At 46.2% G+C, this 21971-nt stretch overlaps 1 protein-coding gene across 2 annotated transcripts in view; it reads left to right on the top strand.

The window, feature by feature from the left end:
* Positions 1 to 21971, top strand: part of LOC119163119 (sodium- and chloride-dependent glycine transporter 2) — a 149777-nt gene that overhangs the window by 50436 nt on the left and 77370 nt on the right. Inside the window, exon 1 of one of the 2 annotated variants that reach the window (XM_037415062.2) lies at positions 19832 to 19970. The exons of the other annotated variant lie outside the window; for it this stretch is intronic. Coding sequence (XP_037270959.2) covers positions 19962 to 19970 — 9 coding nt within the window. The 5' untranslated portion in view covers positions 19832 to 19961. Of the gene's footprint in view, positions 1 to 19831; positions 19971 to 21971 lie in introns of those variants that run through there. 2 annotated transcript variants of the gene reach the window in all.

The raw sequence follows: 21971 nt of genomic DNA, 5'->3' as shown, positions 1-21971 counted from the left end.
GTTACAATAAAATCGGAAGTTGACTCATAAGAAACAACGTTATGTTGAAGACTAATAATAACAACATCGTGGAAATGTGTATGCTCTTGGGATAACAGTCAACGTTGCCAGCCATAATTATTTCTTGAGCAGGTTAGCGCAACATGAACACATGAATACTTTAGCCAGTACGGCTGGCCATCACTCAAGTACTTCAAAAGGTACGAGGGGGGGGGGGGGCAAAAGTGACATGCAGGTTATCGTATCCAGAACCTGGCATGTGCAGCTGGCACATGCTGCGTTGTTATAGTGAGTCTTTATTAACTACTGCCGAAGCTTATGCCGTATCGCAACTAGCGTGCAAGAATAGGTATCATGCATACTATGAATGAGTTATACAATGAACAATGGAAATAGAAGATGCTGTAACACACCACAATGAAGAACAATCTAAAGTTTTCCAAGGCGATCAGTTTCTACAAGAAAGTCAATAGGAGTGCATGCCCTGCTTGTGATGAAATGATCATGCAATGTTGGCTCGTGGGACAATAACTTATCTTCAAACATGACTGTTCGTCTATACCCTTCATGCCGATTTATCCACGCGTCCAACCACCAGCCATATCAGCCGCACTTAAATGTCAGTGAAAGTCTAAAAAGTATGCGTTTTTAATAGCGAAGCTCTCCAGCTGGTAAACGTTAATCCAGAGCTCAACAGTGTGGCGTACTACATCGTCGTAAGCAGGCGTTGCTCCGTAAAACCACTAAGTCATCATCATCTTCACGGCTTCTGTCTGTGTGGAGTTTCGAAATTAACGCTATTTCGAAAGCTCACGGTCCGCAAAATAAAATGAAGTGGCACATGTACTTTTTACGTGGCACACAGGGCGCAGCGCTAACACTAAACGTTTAAATGTAGCAGGTTCAATAGCAGGTGCCTTTGTCTTCATTGACGAAGAATTTATCAGAATAATGCGGACATCTGCGGGTAATTATCCTATAAACGTGCGCTTGGGCAGCGCAAGTCTCAAACCTCCACGCGAACGCCTGAAGAGGCGACTTCCGCTCCGTGGGCGCCTGGCTGCGCGCAGCTCCTCACATCCGCTCCGAGGGCCGGTGCCCTTGGCAGTGCGCAGCCGTAGTGGCCGAGGGAAACAGGTTTGACCGTAAACGGCGCTGCAGCAGACGCGTTCGTCCGGGGAATTCGACGTCGTCGCCGTCATCGCCTGGCAGATGTCCAACCTCACTATCTCCGTATAGAAAAAGTACATATACTTACTCTCGCCAACTTGCATGGAAGCTATGTCTTAGAGCAAAGCCAGCGGAGGTCAAGCGCTATGCTTCACTGCGAGGCCTTTTATACATGTTACGCCGTAGCCATACGCTCACTCCCTTTCACTATCATTACCCAGGGTTGGGATAGCCAGTCGCTGCTGTCTTTTCAGCCCGACTTATTGCAGAGGCGCTGCCGTATATGCACTTGTGTGTATATATTTGATATAGTGTCCACTTTCGAGGTCGTAATTAGACAGGGTCATGCCCACAACTCCTCTTTTAGCCGGGGTGACCTTCTTGCGCGGCATTGAAGAAGGCTGAGGCCGCAAGGACTACCACAGGTTTGATACCTCTAGATCCGTTCAGTATTGTCGAAGCTGCGCTGCTTATTCGGGGGTTCCCCATCCCAGGAATAGTGCCTAAACTGACAAACACTATAGCACATTTGTCACGGCGCACGTCCACATAAATGCTAGAACTTCATTACTGCGCGTCCGATACAGCAACATGCCATATGTGACGCGCAGCCTCATATGGCGCCTGCCTCTTAAAGCAGTAGCTCACTTCAAATGCGGTCACTATGCTATGAAATCACGCCCTAAAAGAAGACCAGTGTAGATCACCTTGCTTCTGAGTGAAAGGTATATGCTTGAGAACGTCTAAACTACAGCATTGTACTCGGCAAAGCTTTAGTACTTGATAAATAAAGGTAAACGTAAAACGTGGTTTGCGCCACAATAGCGGTTCTCTTGAACCGCCATTACGTGGTAGGGTCTCAGTAAAATTGATCAAAACTACTCAGAGTGCCAATGATACAGCAGAGAACTTCAGCGCATTAAACAACGAAATAATATGCAACCACGGTATTTCAATCTGAAGCGCTCGCAAACATTGTACTGGTTGATCCTGGTTCATACAAGAAAGTGCAAACGTTTACTTACAACAGAAAGCATTGTTTCTTTCATAGGGAATACACACCCGAACATGATGCTCGTCTTGTTCCCGCGCATGCTCAATACGGACAAAAAACGGAAAATAAGCAAGCATACTATCCTCCCCCCGCCCCCAGCTACCACCTCAATGTACCTCTCCTGGAGTAGCTTCCTTTCTTCGGCCAATATTACCAAAGATGGATAACAGTGCATAGGAAGCACTGTTTGTCCTTTTTGGCTGGTACTTTTTCTCTTTGTCCTTTTTAACTGGTACTTTTTGCGCTTCTGTTATATAACTGCGAACATTTCAGTTAAATTAGTAAAAAAAAAAATAAACTTCCAAGACCACAACTAAAAAAATAAACTTTCAAGACCACAACTATAAAACAACTACGCTGTTTAAAATAGTGTCATGCACTCTTGAATTACACATAAGCACGCGAGACCACTGTGGCTTGGCCGGTATTACTTCCAGCGTAATGAGTGCTCTGCGGAGTCGTTTCAGAAGGCAGATGTGTCCGTTCCCGTCGTGCAGCCTCACTGCGGTGCACCTTCGCCCTCAAGCGGCCTTGATCATCAAATAGCCACGCACTCCCCGTTGATTGGTGGATGGACGGATGGATGGAGCTGTACACTTTTGATTGGGGGATATATCGCGTAACCAAGCCGTGACTTATGATGACATAATAAGTGGGATTTAAGTTACCCAAACAATGAGATGATTGCAAAAGACACGGTAGTGGAAGGCTCCCGAAATTTCGACCATCTGATGTTCTTTAACGTGAATCGACACCGCACAGTACACAGGCCTTTACCAACTCGGCTGTCACGGCCAAGATCAAACCCACGACTTTCAAGTTAGGAGCCCAGCACCACTGCCACCGTTTCATTGAGGGAGACTCATGATGACACACTGATCTTGGGTAACGAAAGACCAAATTTCATGCTTGTTTTCATCGATCCACCAATCAGACAACCTCCAATCGGTTCTTTCTATGTGCCAAAAATCTGAGTCTCTTCATTGTTTTTATACTCTAAGGCTTTGAAAAACTTAGCTCTATTGCATTCGATTCTATGGTGCAGACCTTTAAAAAAAGTGCATCTCAATGGAGGCGCCACACCATGGATTGAATCGGCACTAACCCAACTAGGTAGCATTAGTCGAGCAGGAATTTGTGATACTGCATCGTTCTACGTACAACAGCCCTCATGCACAGCCCGACGAACTCTGTAGAGACACATTCAGCGTGCGCTATGGGTGCGGTAAGACACGATGTGCGTGCTCGCTACGAAGGCTCCAGGCAAGGTGAATCGTGATTCACGTTTTCTCCAGCGTCTGGGACTAAGCTTGAATGATAAGCAAAAAAAAAAAAAAAAACGTGATATTGAATGTAGCTGGCGTGAATGAATAGTTGAAGGAGGGGGATGGCTTCATTCCATTATGGCGTTGTGCGTGTGTTTAGAATAAGTGGGTAATGATTTCGAGTACTTAGCACTCGACTATGAGAGAGCCTAACCCAGTCTCGTGGGCCTCACAGTAGAAGCTCAGGCATCGTCCGCCCGATCGCTCTTGGAGGGCCTCTAGACAACTCACAACCGACTCTTTTTGATATCACGTGACAGTGCGCAGAGCATAAGTTAGAGCCCGAAACAAAAAAAAATTCGCAAATTTCACGTACAGAGGGAATCAATGATATGCGAAGCACGAACAAGGAAGGTTGATATGTTCCTTTAAAATCAGCACAAAGTTACGAGGCGGAGGTAAAATATGCCGTATATGACCTCCACGTCAAGATTAAGATATTTGGACGCGTCATTTACCTTCATAATCTATTCACGTCACGTCATACTAAATCTGGTATATGTGGAACCAGCGAAACGGCCGCAAGCGTGCTATGGGCGTAGCATGTAGTCATGTTTAACATGACACGCATGTCATGATTATCATATTTGGACATAATATTTACCTCAGTCGTCTACTCACCTCACGTAATACCAAATTTGGTACATGTGGAGCTAGCGAACCAGCCGCGAGCACACCATGAGCGTAGTATGCTGTCATGTTCTTACATGACACGCATATGATGTTTATTATTTTTGCACCCGTCACATACTTTTGTCATTCATTGACGTCATCTAACACCAAATTTGGTATATGTGGAGCTAGCGAAACGGCTGCGAGCGCATCATGAAGATCACAATATACTCCAACGTAACGTTGGTGCACGTGCATGCTGGGCGCAGCGACGCTACGCTGGCAAAACGCGAGCACTCTATAGTCTGACGCCAGGCGTGACCGGCGTGACCAGCGTCCATTGGCGCGGCCAGGTGGCAACCAGTGCGAAATGCTACAGGCTGCATTTCGCGCCGATGACGTGACAGATGACCCAGACAGCACTGCGTCTACCTTTCCACAGCATAGATTTCCCTAATTTTAACTAGAGGGATGCAGTGTTTAAGATGCTCTGCGATAACTTGAGATCACACTCTTGAGTTTGTGGACAGGACGTGAATAGTCCAGTGCTTACGCAGCCACACGCAATAACCCTGGAATTTTCAATAGCACATGTATAAAATCAGATGCGCTGAACTGTTTGTCAGATTATTGATGGCCGACGCAATGTTTACCGCTGTCAGGGCAGACTACGTATTGCTTGTAAATTGACTTTCCGTTCTTCAGGCAAAGGTTCCCTGAAATAAAAAGTTTGATCTCAATGCCGCTGACTACTGCTGTCTTCAACATCATGCATGACCGCATGGCAATATTAGTTTTGATGTCTATTGATGAGACGTTTACACCTATAAATCTAGCAAGTTGAAATTCTTTTTATTAGAAATGTGCAGGTGTACAACAGCAAAATTGTGAAATGTAATATTAAGAGCTATCTTTTTTTTTTGTTTCAATGTGAATTCATCTGGTGAAGCAGAGAAGTATACAAGTGCCACTCTTAATGGGGACTATGTGACAAAGCCTATTGATCTTTAAAGCAGTTTGCATTCCTAGCTGCCAAGCAAGGTGTAAGAGTGAAGGTTTTGAAACAAATATCAAAATGAAGCAATGACGTGCTGCTCACAATGAATTGCTTGTAGTCCCCTATAGTCTCAGATTAACATTGGGGTGTAAAGAGCTTTAATAACGGCACAGCAGAAGTCCTTGGACACCATTATGGTTAAAGAAAACTGGGGCACAGGTACTGGTTTAACAATTCACACAAATCAAATCCAGGTCAATATCTTCCAATCTAGTCATAATGATCTTTCACCTACCCCGCTATTACTATCAACAGCCACAGGCATCTTTGTACAATTAAGTTCACATTCTTCGGAGTATTCCTAGATGCTCATCTAAAGTACCATCATAACATTTCACTTATAAGACGTAGGATAGTTCATAGTATCAGAACATAATTTAAGGCATGACTATGCTTCAACTTTGCTTAGCCTATACTACGCCATTATCCAAAGTCATATTACCCACTGCATTACGTTATGGGCGAAAACCTATTCATCTTACGTGCTCCCTCTTCAACGTATCCAAAACCAAGCCACTCACATCCTAACATTCAGTACTCCATTCGGCAGCGTGCCCCACTTTTTCAGCAACATAGTGTACTAACAGTGTGCAATTTATTCAACTATAAACTGGGGATTCTTGTATTTAATTGTCCTAGTGGTTCCGTAACAGCCAATGTCTTCCAAAACTTCCAACTGGCAAACGCTAATCCCACCAGGTTCATCTGTAACAACGATTTTTAACTACCACATACACGTACTACGTAAACACATTACCATATGTGCTACCATACATTTTTATAATTCAATATCACTATGCACTGAACGTTGTCATTCGGCACTTTTAAGTAGATTTGAGTTGTCAGGTGTATCAATAATCAGTCTATTTAGTTCACAATTCCACTGCCGTTTTTTCATAACTATGTATAATTACTAAACATTGTTTTTTTTACCATTCCTACTGCAATTTCTATTACAAGTTTGCCTTGTCTTTATTTCAATAAAAAAGCACTTTAATTCAAGGAATATGAACATGCTAGAAATTAAAGTCATTGCGCAGTGGAAAGTGCACCTAGCCCTCGAAAAGTTGAGGAGGGTTCAACTTTGACTTCACCTCTTAACACAGTGTCGTGTGACTGTTTTTGCAGATGACCTAACAGGACACATTTCGCTTGTTTGAGGATAACTGGGCGCGAAAACATCCAGCTCTACAAACTGCATTAGCGATTTTTTATTCAAAGTAAATAAGAAGTCTCCATAGGAGAAGCTTTGCTCCGGCAATTCGTGGGTTCATGTTACATTTTACAATGTTAGCAAAGGTTATGTTGCCCAACAGCTTGTTGACAAGCAAAATGAGAAATTATGTGTACTAAACGAAGTCAGAAAAGGTCCACAAAGGCAGATGCTGTCCTTATTGCAGTACTTGTCCGCACTGAGCCACGCAGCAGTACGCGACAGCATTCCAGCTCCGGTCACTGATCCACATTGCTTCAGGGGCCAGCCTAGGAGTAACGGAGGAGACAACAAAATGTTTTTAAACTTCGAGTTCAGAAACCTGCTATCTAGCGACAATTTTACTTGTTTTTAGGACAGTTGCATGCGAAGAAGTCTACACCTTTAGGTGTGTCAACATCACAGAGCAAGTCACAGAGATGGCATAACATCGAGTACAAGAACTGACAGCTACACAAGAGGCTAAATCAAAGACTAAACTCAAGAAATAGAAGCAGAGGGAGGTTTGCATTGTAAGAAAATTATGTGACGTGATCCCATACTCGCCTGCTCTAACATTCTAGCTGAATACAGATGAATCACAATAGTTTATAGGAGTGATACTCCTATAGTGAGATGAAAGACTGCCAGCTAGTTGCTAACTTTGTGTGGTTGGTTACCGCCGCTACATGTTTCACGAAGCGGAAGTGAATCGCACGACAACAAAGAAAGACGGTGGTGCCGCATTCGTATTGGGGATCCCACTAGCTCATGTATAAACCAGTAAGTGCTGTCAGGCTTTGACAGCATGTACTGTTTACAACTTCACTTCAAGTGATGTTGTGTCTCTCACTGCTCATTAGCAGTGATCGGCATGTTCTAGTGGGAAACTCTGTTCCATCTATGGAGGAAGGAAAAATATAGGAGAGGCCATGACGTCATATTCGTGAAGCCGCCGCACCGCAAACACCCGCACTCCCTCCTAGCGGAAAAGTAGATAAACATTTCGCGATTTCCGGCGAGCAGCTGCCGCGGCGGCCTTGGAAGTGGCGCCGGCGGAGTGGAAGCTCGTAGGTGTTCTCTGCCGGCAGCGAGTCAATTCATGATTACTGCTTGGCTGCTGACCCACAGGTCGCGGGTTTGAATCCCGGCTGCGGCGGCTGAGTTTCCGATGGACGCGGAAAAGTTGTATGCCCTTGTGCTCAGATTTGGGTGCACGTTAAAGAACTCCAAGTGTTCGAAATTTCCGGAGCCCTCCTTCGGCGCTCCTCATATTCATATGGTTGTTTTGGGACGTTAAACCCCACATATAAATCAATCAATGATTTGCGTGTTTTGTTTTAGGAAAGCTGTGCGATGCCCAGCTGTAGCGTATACTCGGTGCGAATCGCGTACACCGCCGGATGTACCTGGTGGCACTTTTCTTGTATGTTCGCTTCACTGTTGATAAATAATGCATGGTATTTGCATGCGGAGCTCTCCGCTGTATGCTCCGTGGGTTCTTACTAATCATGTGAACTGAGAACACACGCGAACTTCTGTTTTTAGTGTTGTAGGCATCGTGTCGCCTTGTAGAAGTTGTGTCGTTCATACGGAAGAAGGATAAACATTTCTTGTTATCGAACTAAATGCGTGTGTGTTGTACGGTGTGCGCTCGCTGCGTGTTAGTTGTGTGCGCACTAGAGTTACACACTTCACGTGCAGGATCGCGTTTACAATACAGTGGTGCCTTCTCACCGACGTGAAGTACGTCAAGCACTAGGCTGGCATTGCACGGAATAGCTACGAAGCAAGATCTCAAAATCGTGCATTGCCACACTGACACTATATACGAGCAAAGAACTGCTGATCGGCACGTAGATTGGGAAATCTGGCAAAGAAAAAAAACAGGCCTTACGGCGAGCAGAACGTGTAAGTCACTGCTAGGTGAGTTCGAATACGATGATGTAGGGGCTGAATGATTTTGGTTACGACACGTACCGGTGCTCTGTGCTGTTGCACAAGAAGACTCCACGAAGTACTTCAGCACGCCGTGCGCGGGCCTGCCAGGCAAGAACAGTCTCAAAAAGGTGTGCTCGCAACATTTGAAACAATGCAAACCAGACAATACGCGTTAAGTTTACGCCTGGGCTATAAGTCCGCGCAGAAGCGAACCAGCGCTGAGAGCACGCGGCGGAGCGTCTGCTGTTTTGTTTGCCCCTTAAATTTGACGTCACTTCCGCCACAATTCTCGCAATGCATCGGGATAAGATAGGGCCTCTCCTCAGTTTTTCCTTCTTCCATGGTTCCATCGTTGCGTGTTTTGCACCTCCCCTAGTTTCTCTCCTGCGCAACGCCGCGATGAGCACCAGCGTCAGCGTCACCGTCAGTGTGAGCGCCAGCGCCCTCTGCTTCGCAGGTACACATTGTTCCCTTTAGTGGCAGATGGATTATTTGTGATCGTTCGTCTCATCGTTTCCTTCGGTGATCGATGATAGTATCGCAGCGCTGTAAGTCACATCGTGCCTATTCTCTCTTGTGTGTACGTCCCACTGAAGCCATTTTGTTAGACAGCGCAGTTAAAGTCATCTGAACTGCTTTCACTACTATGCAATAAACTTCCGTTACAAGTGAGCGCAACACACTGTTACAAACAGCTGCCTAGAGCACTCCCGTTGTAGAGTGTAGAATACTCTGCATCGTCTGCCATGTCATTTAGGAGCTCTTGACCAGTAAATTTGCAATTTATTATTGCGATAGCAAATAAATGGACACATTCGGCTGAATTTTGGCGCCAGTGTCGTCGTCGACGTCGGCGTCACTCACCGCATATGTATACCTATGTGTATTTACCAAAAAACAAGAAAGAAAAAAAAATCTAGAGAAAACTCTGACACTCGAAACCGAGCTTGCCACCTCCGCGTAGTGAGTGCGAGGCTTTAACCACACAGCCGCCGAAAAGCACTTTCTTCAATGTGCAAGCGGGAAGCTATTTATATCCACCACTTACCGCTGGTGATGAGCAACTCGGACGGGAACTATCATGTTTTCAGCATTAACAGCAAGATGGCGCATTGAGCGCGCAGCGGCGTGCGCTGGCGCGTGCTTTAATCTTCCACACGTGCCAAGCCTCGCGGAGAGGAGTTGGTGGTCGTAAAGCCTATGAACGCACACTCACGCGCCTTTATCTCACGGTTGGGAGCATCTTATGTCTTGGCTCTCCTTAAAGGGCCACTGACCAGGCCTCATACCAAATTTTAGCTAAACCATGGAAGTTGTTGGGTGTCTGATGAGGAACATTTTGCCACAAAAATTTTTTGAATCGGTTCAGTCCGAGCTCCGAAAACTGTCTTTTAGAAGTGGCATGAAACGACGATGAGAGGAGGCGAACTCGAAATCCTTGCCGCTGCTCCGCTTACCTTTCGCAATCCATATATCTTCCCTTCTGTCTTTCGGCAACCGACCAAGGAGTCACGTGCGCATGACGTGCACGAACAAGCCCAACACTGGTGCACACAAGCGGCAATTTTTTTAGCGAATTTCGGCCACTTTCAGCGTATCTATCTATCTATCTATCTATCTATCTATCTATCTATCTATCTATCTATCTATCTATCTATCTATCTATCTATCTATCTATCTATCTATCTATCAATCTATCTATCTATCTATCTATCTATCTATCTATCTATCTATCTATCTATCTATCTATCTATTAATCCACCTATACGACTTTTGGCTCTCATGGCCGTTTCGATTATGGTATTAGTACCAAACTTGGTATGGCATTACATGACTGTATGGGGAACATATTTAACTAGTTATAACATGAAAATCATGATATAGATGTCATGAATGTCATGAATTACGTTTCATGGCCCTGCAGCTCTTGCGGTGGATTCGTTCACATGGCAAGTCGTTAAACTGGTATGGTATGACATGATTGCATGGCAAACACAAGCGACCGACCATAACATGAAAATGATGACATGCCTGTCATGTAACAACATGACAACATGCCAAACTCATGATGCGCTCGCGGCTGTTTTGCTAGCGTCACATATACCAAATTTCGTATTACAAAAAGTTAATAGATGACCAAGGTACGTGACTGGTGCAAACGTGATAATCATGAGAGGCGTGTCAGTTATGTCACGCTAATGATGCGCTGGCGGCCGTTTCGCTAGCTTCACTTACACTGAATTTGGTATTACGAGGCGTGAGTGGAAGACGAAGGTATGATACTGGTGCAAACATGATAAACATGAGATGCATTTCATGTAACAACATGGCTACATGCTATGCTCATGAATGGGTGACGGCCGTTTCGCTAGCTTCAGATGTACCAAACTTGGTACTACGTGACGCGAACGGACGACATAGGTTAATGACACATACAAACATTATAATCACGATATGCGTGTCATGTAACAACATGACTACATGCCACACTCATGAGGTGCGTAAGGCTGTTTCGATGGCTTCAAACATGCCGAATTTTGTATTAGCTGACGTCCATGAATGGCGAATGTATGTGACTGCTGCAAACCTGATAATCATCCAACGTGTGTCATGTAGGAACATGACTACATGCCACAGTCAAGGTGCCAATACATTTCGATGTGACGTGGTGCGCGTGCTCGCCGGCGTTCATTTCAACGCGCCACGCCGGTGTTGCGACGCCACGTGCCGGTCCTGCCATATACTCGCAGGTGCATTGCGCGCGTTTTGCTAACGTAGTGCCGCAGTGCCCAGCGTACCTGCGCGTCAACAATGCATTTAAGTTTAGCGGGCTCTTGATGATACACTCGCGGCAGTGAGAGATGTGGCTATAAGATGAAAAAGAAGAGAAAAGTGAGCCCTGTACATGCATCAGGGTGCGACACCTCAACAGTAGCTCACAGGGAATGGGGGTGAGGAGAGATTAAAAGGATAGAAGTAAAGGTATAGAGAAAGATATATGCGCTAAGCCAGCAAGCAAAGACATATCAAGGGGATAGGAGGGATAGGAAAGAGGGAAACACGGTCACAGGAGTCCTAGGACGGGGCACCACTTGCGAGAGCTCTTGTCGGCGTCAGGAGGTGGCGTAGGGCAAGTCCAGCAGGTTAGAGCTGCGCTGTTGTCGCAGATCGGCGTCAGGAAATGACGTAGGGCCAGCCCAGTCAGCCAGAGCTACGCTGACGTCGGAGATCGCGAGGGCACAACCGGTCGGCACGGAATCCAGCGGGCGAGTCCGCTCGCGGCAGTTTTGCTAGCTTCACATATACCAAATTCGGTGTTAAGTGACGTCAATGGATGAAGAAAATATATGACAGGTGCAAACATGATAAACCTGACACGCGCTTCATGTAAGAACACGACAACGTACCACACTTATAGCATGCTCACTGTAGTTTCGCTAGCTCTACATATACTTAATTTGGTATGACGTGACGTGAATTGATGACGGAGATAAACGACAAATCCAAACATGATAACCATGACACGGAAGTCATGTACGACATCATTTACCTCCACCTCGTCACGTTGTGCGAATTCTAAAATGACATATCAACCTTTCTCATTTGTGCTTCGCATATCATCGATTTCCACTGTACGTGGGATCTGCCAGTATTTTGTTGATGTTGTTGTTGTTGACCAGCGTTGTTTTGAGGTCCACTGCCTGTTTCTGCGGCATGTTTTGGAAACGCTGGCTTAGACGCGGTAGAATAGATGAGCACAATGAGTGCACCAGTGCGTGGGAGCGTTCCACGGCTGTCGTCTGCTCGATGCGCTCACCGCGGCCGCAGGGACACGAATGCATGCGAAACGCCGGCACATGAGCCCCGCACCTCGTTGCAATTCACGTGAAAAAATGACGAAAAAGGATCCCTCGCATTCCCTTAATGCGTCTCGTTATTTGTTTAGATATTTATTAATCTCTTCATGCAACAGATAATTAAACTACGCATGTTGTGTTAAATAATTTTCGCCATGTCACGTGCCACTGTTGGACATGTCAGAGCATAGTCGTCTACGCAGAGGACCAACGTCACTGCATTGCCATGTACGCAGGGCCACTCATAGGCGCACGCCATGCCCCCATTCTCTGAACGCGCGCCCGCAAAAGGATGAGCAGCGTTCATCTTGAACTTTGACCCCCTTTCCGCGGCGCGTAGCGTTGAAAATTTTGGTGGACGTGATCATGAACGCCTCATCTAGACATTGCGCTTGTCTGCTCAAAATTGTCAAACCTGGTGAGTGTACCTATAAGCTTTCACCGGGCAATTCTGTTGTAGAAAAAGACAAAAGTCTTTATTTACAAAAGCATGGAAATGGAGGGCGTAGGAAGAACCCCTAATCCGGGGTTCCTAGGACGACTCCAGCGACGAGCCGGGCCCGCTGTATCAGAGCTTGGAGGACCTCGGGAGGTCCATCGCGGAGAGCATCATCCCACAGCTCCTCGTTACGTAAAGGGTGAAGGAAAGCAGGTAAGGGAGGAAAGATGTTCGCAGTGCACTCTATCGAGGCATGGAACGCCGTGGGTGAGTTTCCACAGCCGAAGAACGGTCTGCATACCACTGCAGGTAGAGTTTATGAAGCGATACTAAATTGGGAAATTATTTATTCTGTAGCTGGCGTAGACTACTGCCTCCTCTCGCGAGAAGGATGGCGCTGGGGCACTCTGAGTGCGACGGACGTTCCTGTAGTGACGAAGAATGTCTTTGTGAGAAGAGGATCCCCCCACTCCAAAATGGTCGCCTCGCCTTGCCGGGCCGCCCGTAGAAAAATTTCGCGGGCAACGGCGTGTGAGTGTTCATTGCCCAGCATAGAGGCATGGCCAGGAGTCCAGAGTGGGCGCGAAAAGAACTGTTTGAGTCAGCTAGCAGAATTTGATTAGAAATTTGTAGTTACCGGGCGCAAAAAAGCCACTGCGATTGTTGCACAGTCTCTGTTTGCGAAATAGTGCGCTTTTCAGACACAGCGAAGTAACAACTGAGACGCTTATTCACGTTCATTTCTACCTGTGAATACGTTTCTTGCGTTATTTGTGCGTGAGAAATGCGGCGCACGTTTCCATCTGATTTTATATTGTGGTGATTGCCACCAATGGCACGTGGCTCAGTGCAAGTGACTTGGTATTGTTGGCCTGTTTCTCAACAGTTATCGTGTGTTGAGAGATCGTACTGACCGGTGTGCGCACCTATACGATCTCGGAGGGCTTGCGAAAATGCTCGAGAATGGGAGCTCAGGACCACCTTCGAAAAGCTAATTATTTTTAAAACTACCGGTTCTTGGTCAGTCCTCTAGTTTAAGTGTGTGTCACTGTTCGAAATTATACTGTAGTTTCTTCTTTAAACTATCCGCACTGTCAAAGCTGAAATGAAAATGCAGGAGGAGGAAAGGTGTGTTAGAGCCGAATGAGAATGAGGAGGCTAGGAGAAGGAAAGGTGCAAGTCTCCAGTTGCCTTATAACTTCGGTGCTGTCGGTAGGGGGAATCGGGCATGAGGGGCTGATAAGTTTATCAGTGTATTCATTATTGTGCACAAGTGTCAAGGTAATTCATTAGCACATTTGACGTAATCAAACGCAAAAATCATCGAGTGCGTTGCCTTACGCCTGCACTCCTTTTTCTTCTTTCTTCCTCAAAGAATTGATAACCAAGAAATTTTATTCATTGCACCTTTGCGCAGAACGACGCTAAAATCAATGCTACCTTTTCTTTCTCAGTTCATTTCATGAATGCTCCACTCTTCTTGTAAACTTTCGGCATTTCACGTGTATTTTTGAACCACCCAGAATGCCATGTGGTGATATCTGGTGTCGTGATACTTGTAAAGCCAAGTGACGCCTGAAGTCACAACCACTTCAAAATGACGTCACAAAATTCATCTATGCGAGGTCAAGATGACGTCGACATAATTACGGCAGCAGCCGATGATGACTTTTGGCGGCGAAGCTTCCTATGCCGTGGGTATTGCGTCCGAGATGTATGTATACTAGTCGTCGTACTAGTAGGTAGTCGCCTCCACGGTCGGACTAGAAGAACTGCACGCGCGCACTCTCTTCAATTGAGGAGAAAACGCGTGCACGTTAATCATAAATGAAAAGATAGTTATTTCTGATTAAACACCTTCCAGAGACGAGTATTGGTGACTTAAGCTTCAATAAAATCTGCCTCGAATTCGATGCTTACTGAAAAAACTAGTATGAAAAGGGCGCACTTATCTGACCGGAAAGCGTTGCCTCGTTAAACTGACTGGACGTAACCACGTCGGTCTTAGCAAGGTTTAGCGAGGGTTCGGCCGCAGTGTCATGAATATAGTGAACTAGTATATAGCCATGGACTAGAGACGGCTGAAGGCTGCAAGTAGACACGAAGCGCAGACGGTAAGAAAGTGCGCGAGTGCCACCCCTCGTTTATTCCTTCAAATGTCCGCTGGATGGCGGTACTTCTATATGCCAAATATATGATGAAAAGATGCAAGATGACGGTAGTTAGAGTGTTCAATAGATGGACGGACGCATGGATGAACGGACAGACAGACAGATGCACGGACGGACGCACGGATGAATGAACGAATGAAAGCAGGGACGAACGCTCAGACGGACGCATGAACGGACGGACGGTCGCACAGACGGACGCACGGACGAACAGAAGCAAGAACAAATGGGCGGATGAACGCTTCGCCCCACTCATCTTCATGTACTCTGTGGATATGCTGTGATTTTTTGCATCGCTTCGCAATGACGCTTATGCCACCGATGTCCACTTTTAGCATTCGGTGAGGCGCTCAAGCCTTTCTGTTTATCAAAGAAGTAGACGAAGCCCGCTTTGCGCAGCTCCAGCACTGGTCTTCGAGAGGCCGTTCTGGCTTTGGCGAAGGTGCTGGTGGAAAGTACCTCAAATGGTTTCTCCTTTACCCCTCACCCTGTTACCATCGTTGTATGCATGAGTAATGCATAAAGTTATTCATTCATCGTTAGTTCATTCTTAGTTTGACCAGTAAAGCATTTTGCAGTATCCGTCGTCAAAGTAAGACTTGGGAAGAAAATGGGTGGACTTCAACTATGGTTTTGTACTGGAAATAAGCCTGAATATACAAGACAAGGACGTTTAGAGCAAGCTCCTTGGTTGAGGCTTGCACTGGCAGATGCATTACGAAATATACATTGTTATCAAACCATTCAGCACTGCAGCCGTTGGTGCCGGAACAGTACCTAGAGCCCCGTGTACGTCTCAGTGAGCCAGTTAGTCAGTCAGCAAACTTTATTCATTCATTCATTGTAGCAAGTGATTCACGTGCTATGAATTCTGTAGATAAATGTGGCGCTTTTTTAAATTTATGCCACATATAGAGATTCAGTAACAACATTTTGCCAACATGTGCACACACACACACACACACACACACACACACACTGCACGTCGTTAAAATACCTCGTAAATTACCTGGTAATACACTGGTTGTATTGTATTGAACAGTTTTTAGCTTTGTGTTTAGAAAAGCAGTGATGGTTTGGTGAATTCTCTCAAGTGGGAGTGGAATAAGCTGTCGCCACGAGTGTTTGTGCAGCGACGGGCTTACTGGTGTTCATATATACTCAGGGCATCAGCAGCACTTGATGCTAATTCATAAGTATGCCTTCAAGCTTGTTAAAAGCGAAGTTGTTTCAGCTGTGTGTGAGTTGTAAACTGCATCACGACTAATAAACGGGCTAGTGCAACAGATATTGTGTAAATCCCACTACATACCATAGGTCCACTAAATGTGAGGACAAAAAGTCACAGCATATCTACAAAGTGAATGGTGATGAGTGGGGCGTAGCGCTGGAGGGTTTCAGCGTTATACCGCGAACTATCCGTGAATATCAGCCACTACATCGTCAAATACGTAACAAACACGGTATATATTTATACAAAAAATTTCATTATTCGTAATTGGTACGTCACTTCTGTTCCTTCTCCATTATAACGGCTTTATGGTGGGTGAAGTGATTGATCGGTGATGGGGCGTAGGGGAATGTTCGCAAGGATGAACTAGTGGGCAGTTTGCAGAGGTGGGACTATAGGTGGTCACGTACAGTGCAGGGATGGACGTAGTGGGACAATCTATGGTTCTTTAACGCGCACCTGGATACAAGTACACGACCATCTTGCATTTATTATTGGGTACTTCTCAACAGTATTTCCCTCATGTCGGTGAAATGGTGGATCGTTAATGGGACGTAGTGGGATTTTTGAGAAGGGATAGTAGTGTGTAGTTGGCAAAGATGGAACTATAGGCGGTCATGAACATACATACATACAAGGGATGCGCAGACCCACGCCTTTGGGAGCTTCGCCCCTAAAATAATCGTCGCAAAACGTGTATGCTCCATCGTCCGGCCTGCCAGATAGCTCACCCTAAAAGCGTGTGTCCCACAGAAATCGGGTAGACCCCACAGTTGACCCTGGAACAATAAAAAGGAAAAAGGCCTCTCAAAAGGCTGCGAAGCGACGGCTACGGGCCGAAGACCTTGAGTGCTCGCAACGAGAGACTACGAGGAAAAGGAGGTGGTAGCTGCGGTGGCGAAGAGACTACGAAGTGACGGGAGGCATAAGCCAATAAGGACAAACTCGTTAGTCTATAATTTCTGCGAACGCTGGGTTTCGGCACGGGGTTTTGTCCTTGTAGTTTGTACTTGCGTCTAGCGTCAGTGACTGCGTGGCCTAACATGAAAGCTCGCTGCACTGCGAACCAACGTATAGAAAGAGCCATAGTATTTCCCAAAATTAAATATGGGGACTCTGGCGCTGCGATCGTTCAGCGACCCTGCAGTGATGGGTAGTACACAAAATTGCCTATAGTCTTTGTACTTGCGGGTGGCGAATTGCACTTGCAGCTTTGTTTATTGTTGATTTTAGTTTAGTTTTGAAAGAAAGAACAAATCGTTTTCAGTTCTGTGACTTGATTCAAAATCGTAAGCCTAAAAAATAATGTGGTGAAGCGCAAGCGCTTAACATTTGTTGATTTTTGTTTCCTGAAAAAAAAAAAACAGCTCCAAGCCACACGAACACACACGGAGCCAAAAGCACGAAAATTAGACAAATCAGTGTACTACCCATCATTCTTATCCTCACTGAAGCACCATGCCTTGCTGTTCCCATGGACACTAGCGCCCTAGGAAACATTATGGAAAAAACCAAGCATAACCTAGTTAAAGCTTTGCAACGGCGTAAGAGCAACCTGCATCACACCAGGTTGAGACGCAACATAGAAGCAGCCAGATTAGTTTTTGTAATCGTTGAATTTCAGTGTCTCAAACCTTGTGTGGCTTAACTCAAACTTCGCCAATGCTTTAGGTGCATTCCCCGTTTAATTATATCGTGCAGCTCCATTTCATTGTGTTCCTTTATACCTTCTCGTTCAAGTCGATCTATACTCTGAGGGTAGCTCACAGCTATCTAATTCGGTGATCGGGTTACTCGCAAGTAAAACCGCTTCTAATGCACTTACTAAACGCATGCATTAGCGGTCGTTATGAGGGCACGGGTTTGCCGGCGCGTCGATCACTTAGCGTCCGCGTCTCTCCGCTGGCCCGTACGCCTGTGGTCTTCCTCGTGGAAACGCCAACGAGTACATCCTGTTCACTTCCTGCTACGCGAGGAAGCCGATGCAGGATACGATATCTAAATCACGATCGCGGGGCGGACGCTCCATCGCAAGCGAAAGTGCATGGAGTGCGCGTAGCCGAGCCGACGTGTTCGTATAAAGCTGCGTTGTTGAAAGAGAGTGAAAGCGCGGTGGCGTAGACAGCGTGGCTATAGGAGCTCGTATCGTTCACCTTCCGTCGTCGCTAATTCGCGATCACGAAAAGAGTCGAGAGTGGTTTTTCCGCATAGGCGCACTTGAACGCACCGCGGCGGGTGATCACGTTTCGTCTCGAGGAAGCGTGCTCTGTCGAGGAATCGGGGCGGAAAAAGACGTAAGCCGTGTAGGCAACCGGTATCAGTCACCTTGGCATTCAGCTATGGGGCTCCCCACTTCTCGAACGTTTGAAGCGGGAAAAAGAAAGTAACAACCTTGAACACAAAACCGAACAAAAAAGCCTTGCGAGGCCTGCGGAAACAGGCGCAGCATAGTCGCAGCTAAAGCTTGAACAGCGTTCAATCCAGAGCCCGTTGTAAACTACCTCGGGGCAGCTAATACGAGTTCACAAGCAAGGTACCCGCTAAGCCACAAAACCATTGTTACTTTCAGGAAATAGGCAAGCACGCAATATGCTGCTGTTCGTTGTTCTGCGGATACGTGAAGTACTTACTACACACATGTAAGGAATTAGGCACATTTCGAACAGTTCCTTAGCACGGACTGCCTCCAGTATGCTAGTTATGCGGACTTCGAGCGTGTTCAGGGCGGCTGCGTCTCTACCGGTCCCATTTAACTCAAGAGAAAATGATCAAGCTCATTCAGGCCCACGAAAAACCTTGAACATTTCAGCCGTCCCGAGCGTTATGGCGTTTAAGTTGATGGTCCTGTTGTGGGCCTAGTCAGGTGACGATGACTTCAGGTGTCTAATGTCGACACAATTATGTCGCTGCGCTCACAATGAGAGAGAGAGAAAGAGGTAGAAAAAAGAAAGGGAAGCTAACGAGAATAAACTTCGGTTGGTTACCTTGTACTGAGGAAGAGGATATCGGGTGCGAAAAAATAAGAGATGAGAGGGAAGCCATGAAAGGCGCGGACGCCAAACAGATGCACGTACAAGCGGGTTGCTGCCCTGCACTGGTTTAAGGAGACGGAATTGTCGAAAAGAAATATATGGAAAGAAAGTGTGATGATGCTTATTCCCGCACTTACACACTCTTCATGTTATCACTGTCCCGACCTGTGCGTCTTGAATGCCGAACCATGTGTGATGCAAACCATTCGTGAGTTTCTTGTTCGTTATACGCTCATACAATCCTGAGAAATTTCGCTATCTACAAAGTTAAAGACTAGTATCCCTGAGAGTGCCCAAACATATAGATAGATAGATAGATAGATAGATAGATAGATAGATAGATAGATAGATAGATAGATAGATAGATAGATGGATAGATAGATAGATAGATAGATAGATAGATAGATAGATAGATAGATAGATAGATAGATAGATCGCGATTCTGCACGAGGGTGAGGTTGTTATCGGGCCGCCAACACGTGCAATATGTCGGATTTCTCGCGCCAATGTTATCGATCTAGTCGGCTATGCCCTCCGGTATCTGATCGGTACGCATGCCAGGTGAGTACTTCCGTTCCACGCGATAACTGTGACAGGTCTCTTGACGAGCCCGCCGTTAACGTCACGATAACAAAGACGCGTGAAAGGCAGTGGCAGACGGAAGAGGAGGAGGAGGTGCGATGATTATGTGCGAAACGTAGACGGCGCCCACATACCTGGTCTTCCTGTCTCTTTTATTCTGTGGAAAAGGAGATCTATTCAGTAAGTACACGACCGGTGATCGGCGCGCACGCATCCAGTTGCACGCACCCGACGCGCGTACGCGCACAACGCGAATCTCATCTCCCTAGACGGCTTCCTGGAAAGTGGGTCTGTCGGCACAATGGAGCAGGTACGTGTCTATGCACCTTCGTGTGCACTGAGTTCGTTACGTTTTAACCGGGAGATCTCCACTAATCTTGCCATACAGTGCATGCGCAATTTTCGCACAGTGATTAACGTTCGTTTTCGTATTTCTTTACTTTTTTGTTTTAATCCGTGGTCGTCTTACCCGGTAAAAACGTCCTTTTCTCGGTCTGTTCGCAATAGAATGCCGATTCCATAAGCCGACATTCGTGAGGACAAAGTTATATGAAGTTGCAGACGTTTTCTACAGACAACGTTCAGTAAAAACTCTAGGAACACAGGTGTGACGTATGAGTGAGGGAGGTTTTATCGAATGTACTGGCAGAATACGCAGAAGCAACTTATCATGAATTAGACGGGGATAATGTAAATATAATGGAAATAGAAAAAAAACTGGGCTTCCGGTCTTTACCTCAAATGTCTGACAATTGAGCACGCGCTTACTGCTCGTCGTGGCGGCAACTTCTCTCAAATGTACAAGCGTTGTCTACATCGTATTTTAGCGTACGTAAGCATACTCTGAGTCCTCATTTTCTTTATCGTGGACAGGGCTAGCAAACGGGAGCCGGAATGTCTTGCTATTATGCGAACTTAGTATTTCCTGGACCAGGCTGGCTTTCGTCCGACTCTCGACTTCAAGCATGCACTCGGCTTCATAGGAAATACAAAAAGGAAGCACCTAGTAAGTGGCTGGGGCTGAACATGCGTGTGGTTTGAATGTTCGACCGCTTCCGCAAGTTCGTTATAGAACATTTGACCTCCGAAGCATACAAGAACGCGAAGCTCGAGCACTCCAAACTAATAGAGTATTGAAACCTCAGTCTCCGAAGCGTGCAGAGATTCGAACTTCCAACGTAGAAAACATCCTGTATAGTTAACTTCACATCACTGTGTGTTAGTTCTCATTATTATTGCCTGGCACTTTGGTCAACATAGATATTTGACTGGTAGCAGAGAAGCCTGGTCTTCAAGATATTTGGTTCTGAAGAACCTTCAAGCCAGATTTTTCTTATGACGACCGAGGCAATACTCTGCTGACTCTCCGCAGTGGAACTCGATCCGGAGCCCCTATTCCCGTGGCCCATCGTAGCTATCTGTGATGTTTGGAATGAATACAGTTGTAAACGAAGCATGTTAAATAATTGTAAGGATGAAAAAATGCGGTGATGTTGGCCAGCTGATATTTAATAATAGTTTCCAAGCGATGATGAACAAAAGAGGATCGTTATCAAATTTTGCCTCATTTCGAGTGCGGTAGCAGAGGCAACGAATAGTCGTGTTGTAAGCATGTATTGCAGGTATACTCGTGTAGCGTCGTAAGCGTAACTAGGGTTCTCAATTAGGGGCAGGGTGCAAGTTTCACCAAAAACCTTCACCCCACCATTCCGCCGCCTAACTTGTTTTTGCAGTCTGAAGAAAAAACGCGCTCTACAATTAATGCAAGAATAAAAATAAAGCAGCCACGTGCTTCTCGCACGGACGTGCCACTGTCCGCGGCTTCCCTAGATGAAAGTAGAAACTTATTTGAAAACCACATCAAGAGTACGTCGTCTCCGTAACTGTTAACATACGTGCATAGTCAAAATCCTGCGCATTGATCGCATTTAATTGTTGACCTGCAAGGTACGACTTAGAGGGGGGGGTGGGGGGGGGGGGGCTGAATTAGAGCTCCCTTTAGAGGATCAGGCGAGTGGAAAACCCTCTCCCCACTCGTAGGTATGCTAACAGTTTTAGGTTTGAACGCGACTTGGTCCACGCCTAAAGCGAGGGCTAAGGGAAAGCCAACGAGTCGCTGCCGACACCGCACTCATAAGTCCCGCCTTCCGCGGTCGTGGAAGTGCCTGGCGGGTTTTTTTCCTCCTTTCTCTTGTTCACGCGCCTTCAGCTCGGGCACATCCATCACGAGCGCTGTCGGAACCGTCAGCGACGGAAGGTGTCACGGTTGTCGGGCCGCGCGTGTCTCAGCCTTTCAGCGCTTCAGAGAGAT

This window comes from Rhipicephalus microplus, chromosome 9 (genome assembly GCF_043290135.1).
Source record: "Rhipicephalus microplus isolate Deutch F79 chromosome 9, USDA_Rmic, whole genome shotgun sequence".
NCBI lineage: Eukaryota > Metazoa > Arthropoda > Arachnida > Ixodida > Ixodidae > Rhipicephalus > Rhipicephalus microplus.
Note: the sequence above shows the minus strand (reverse complement) of the source record. Positions and strands in the feature narration are given on the sequence as shown.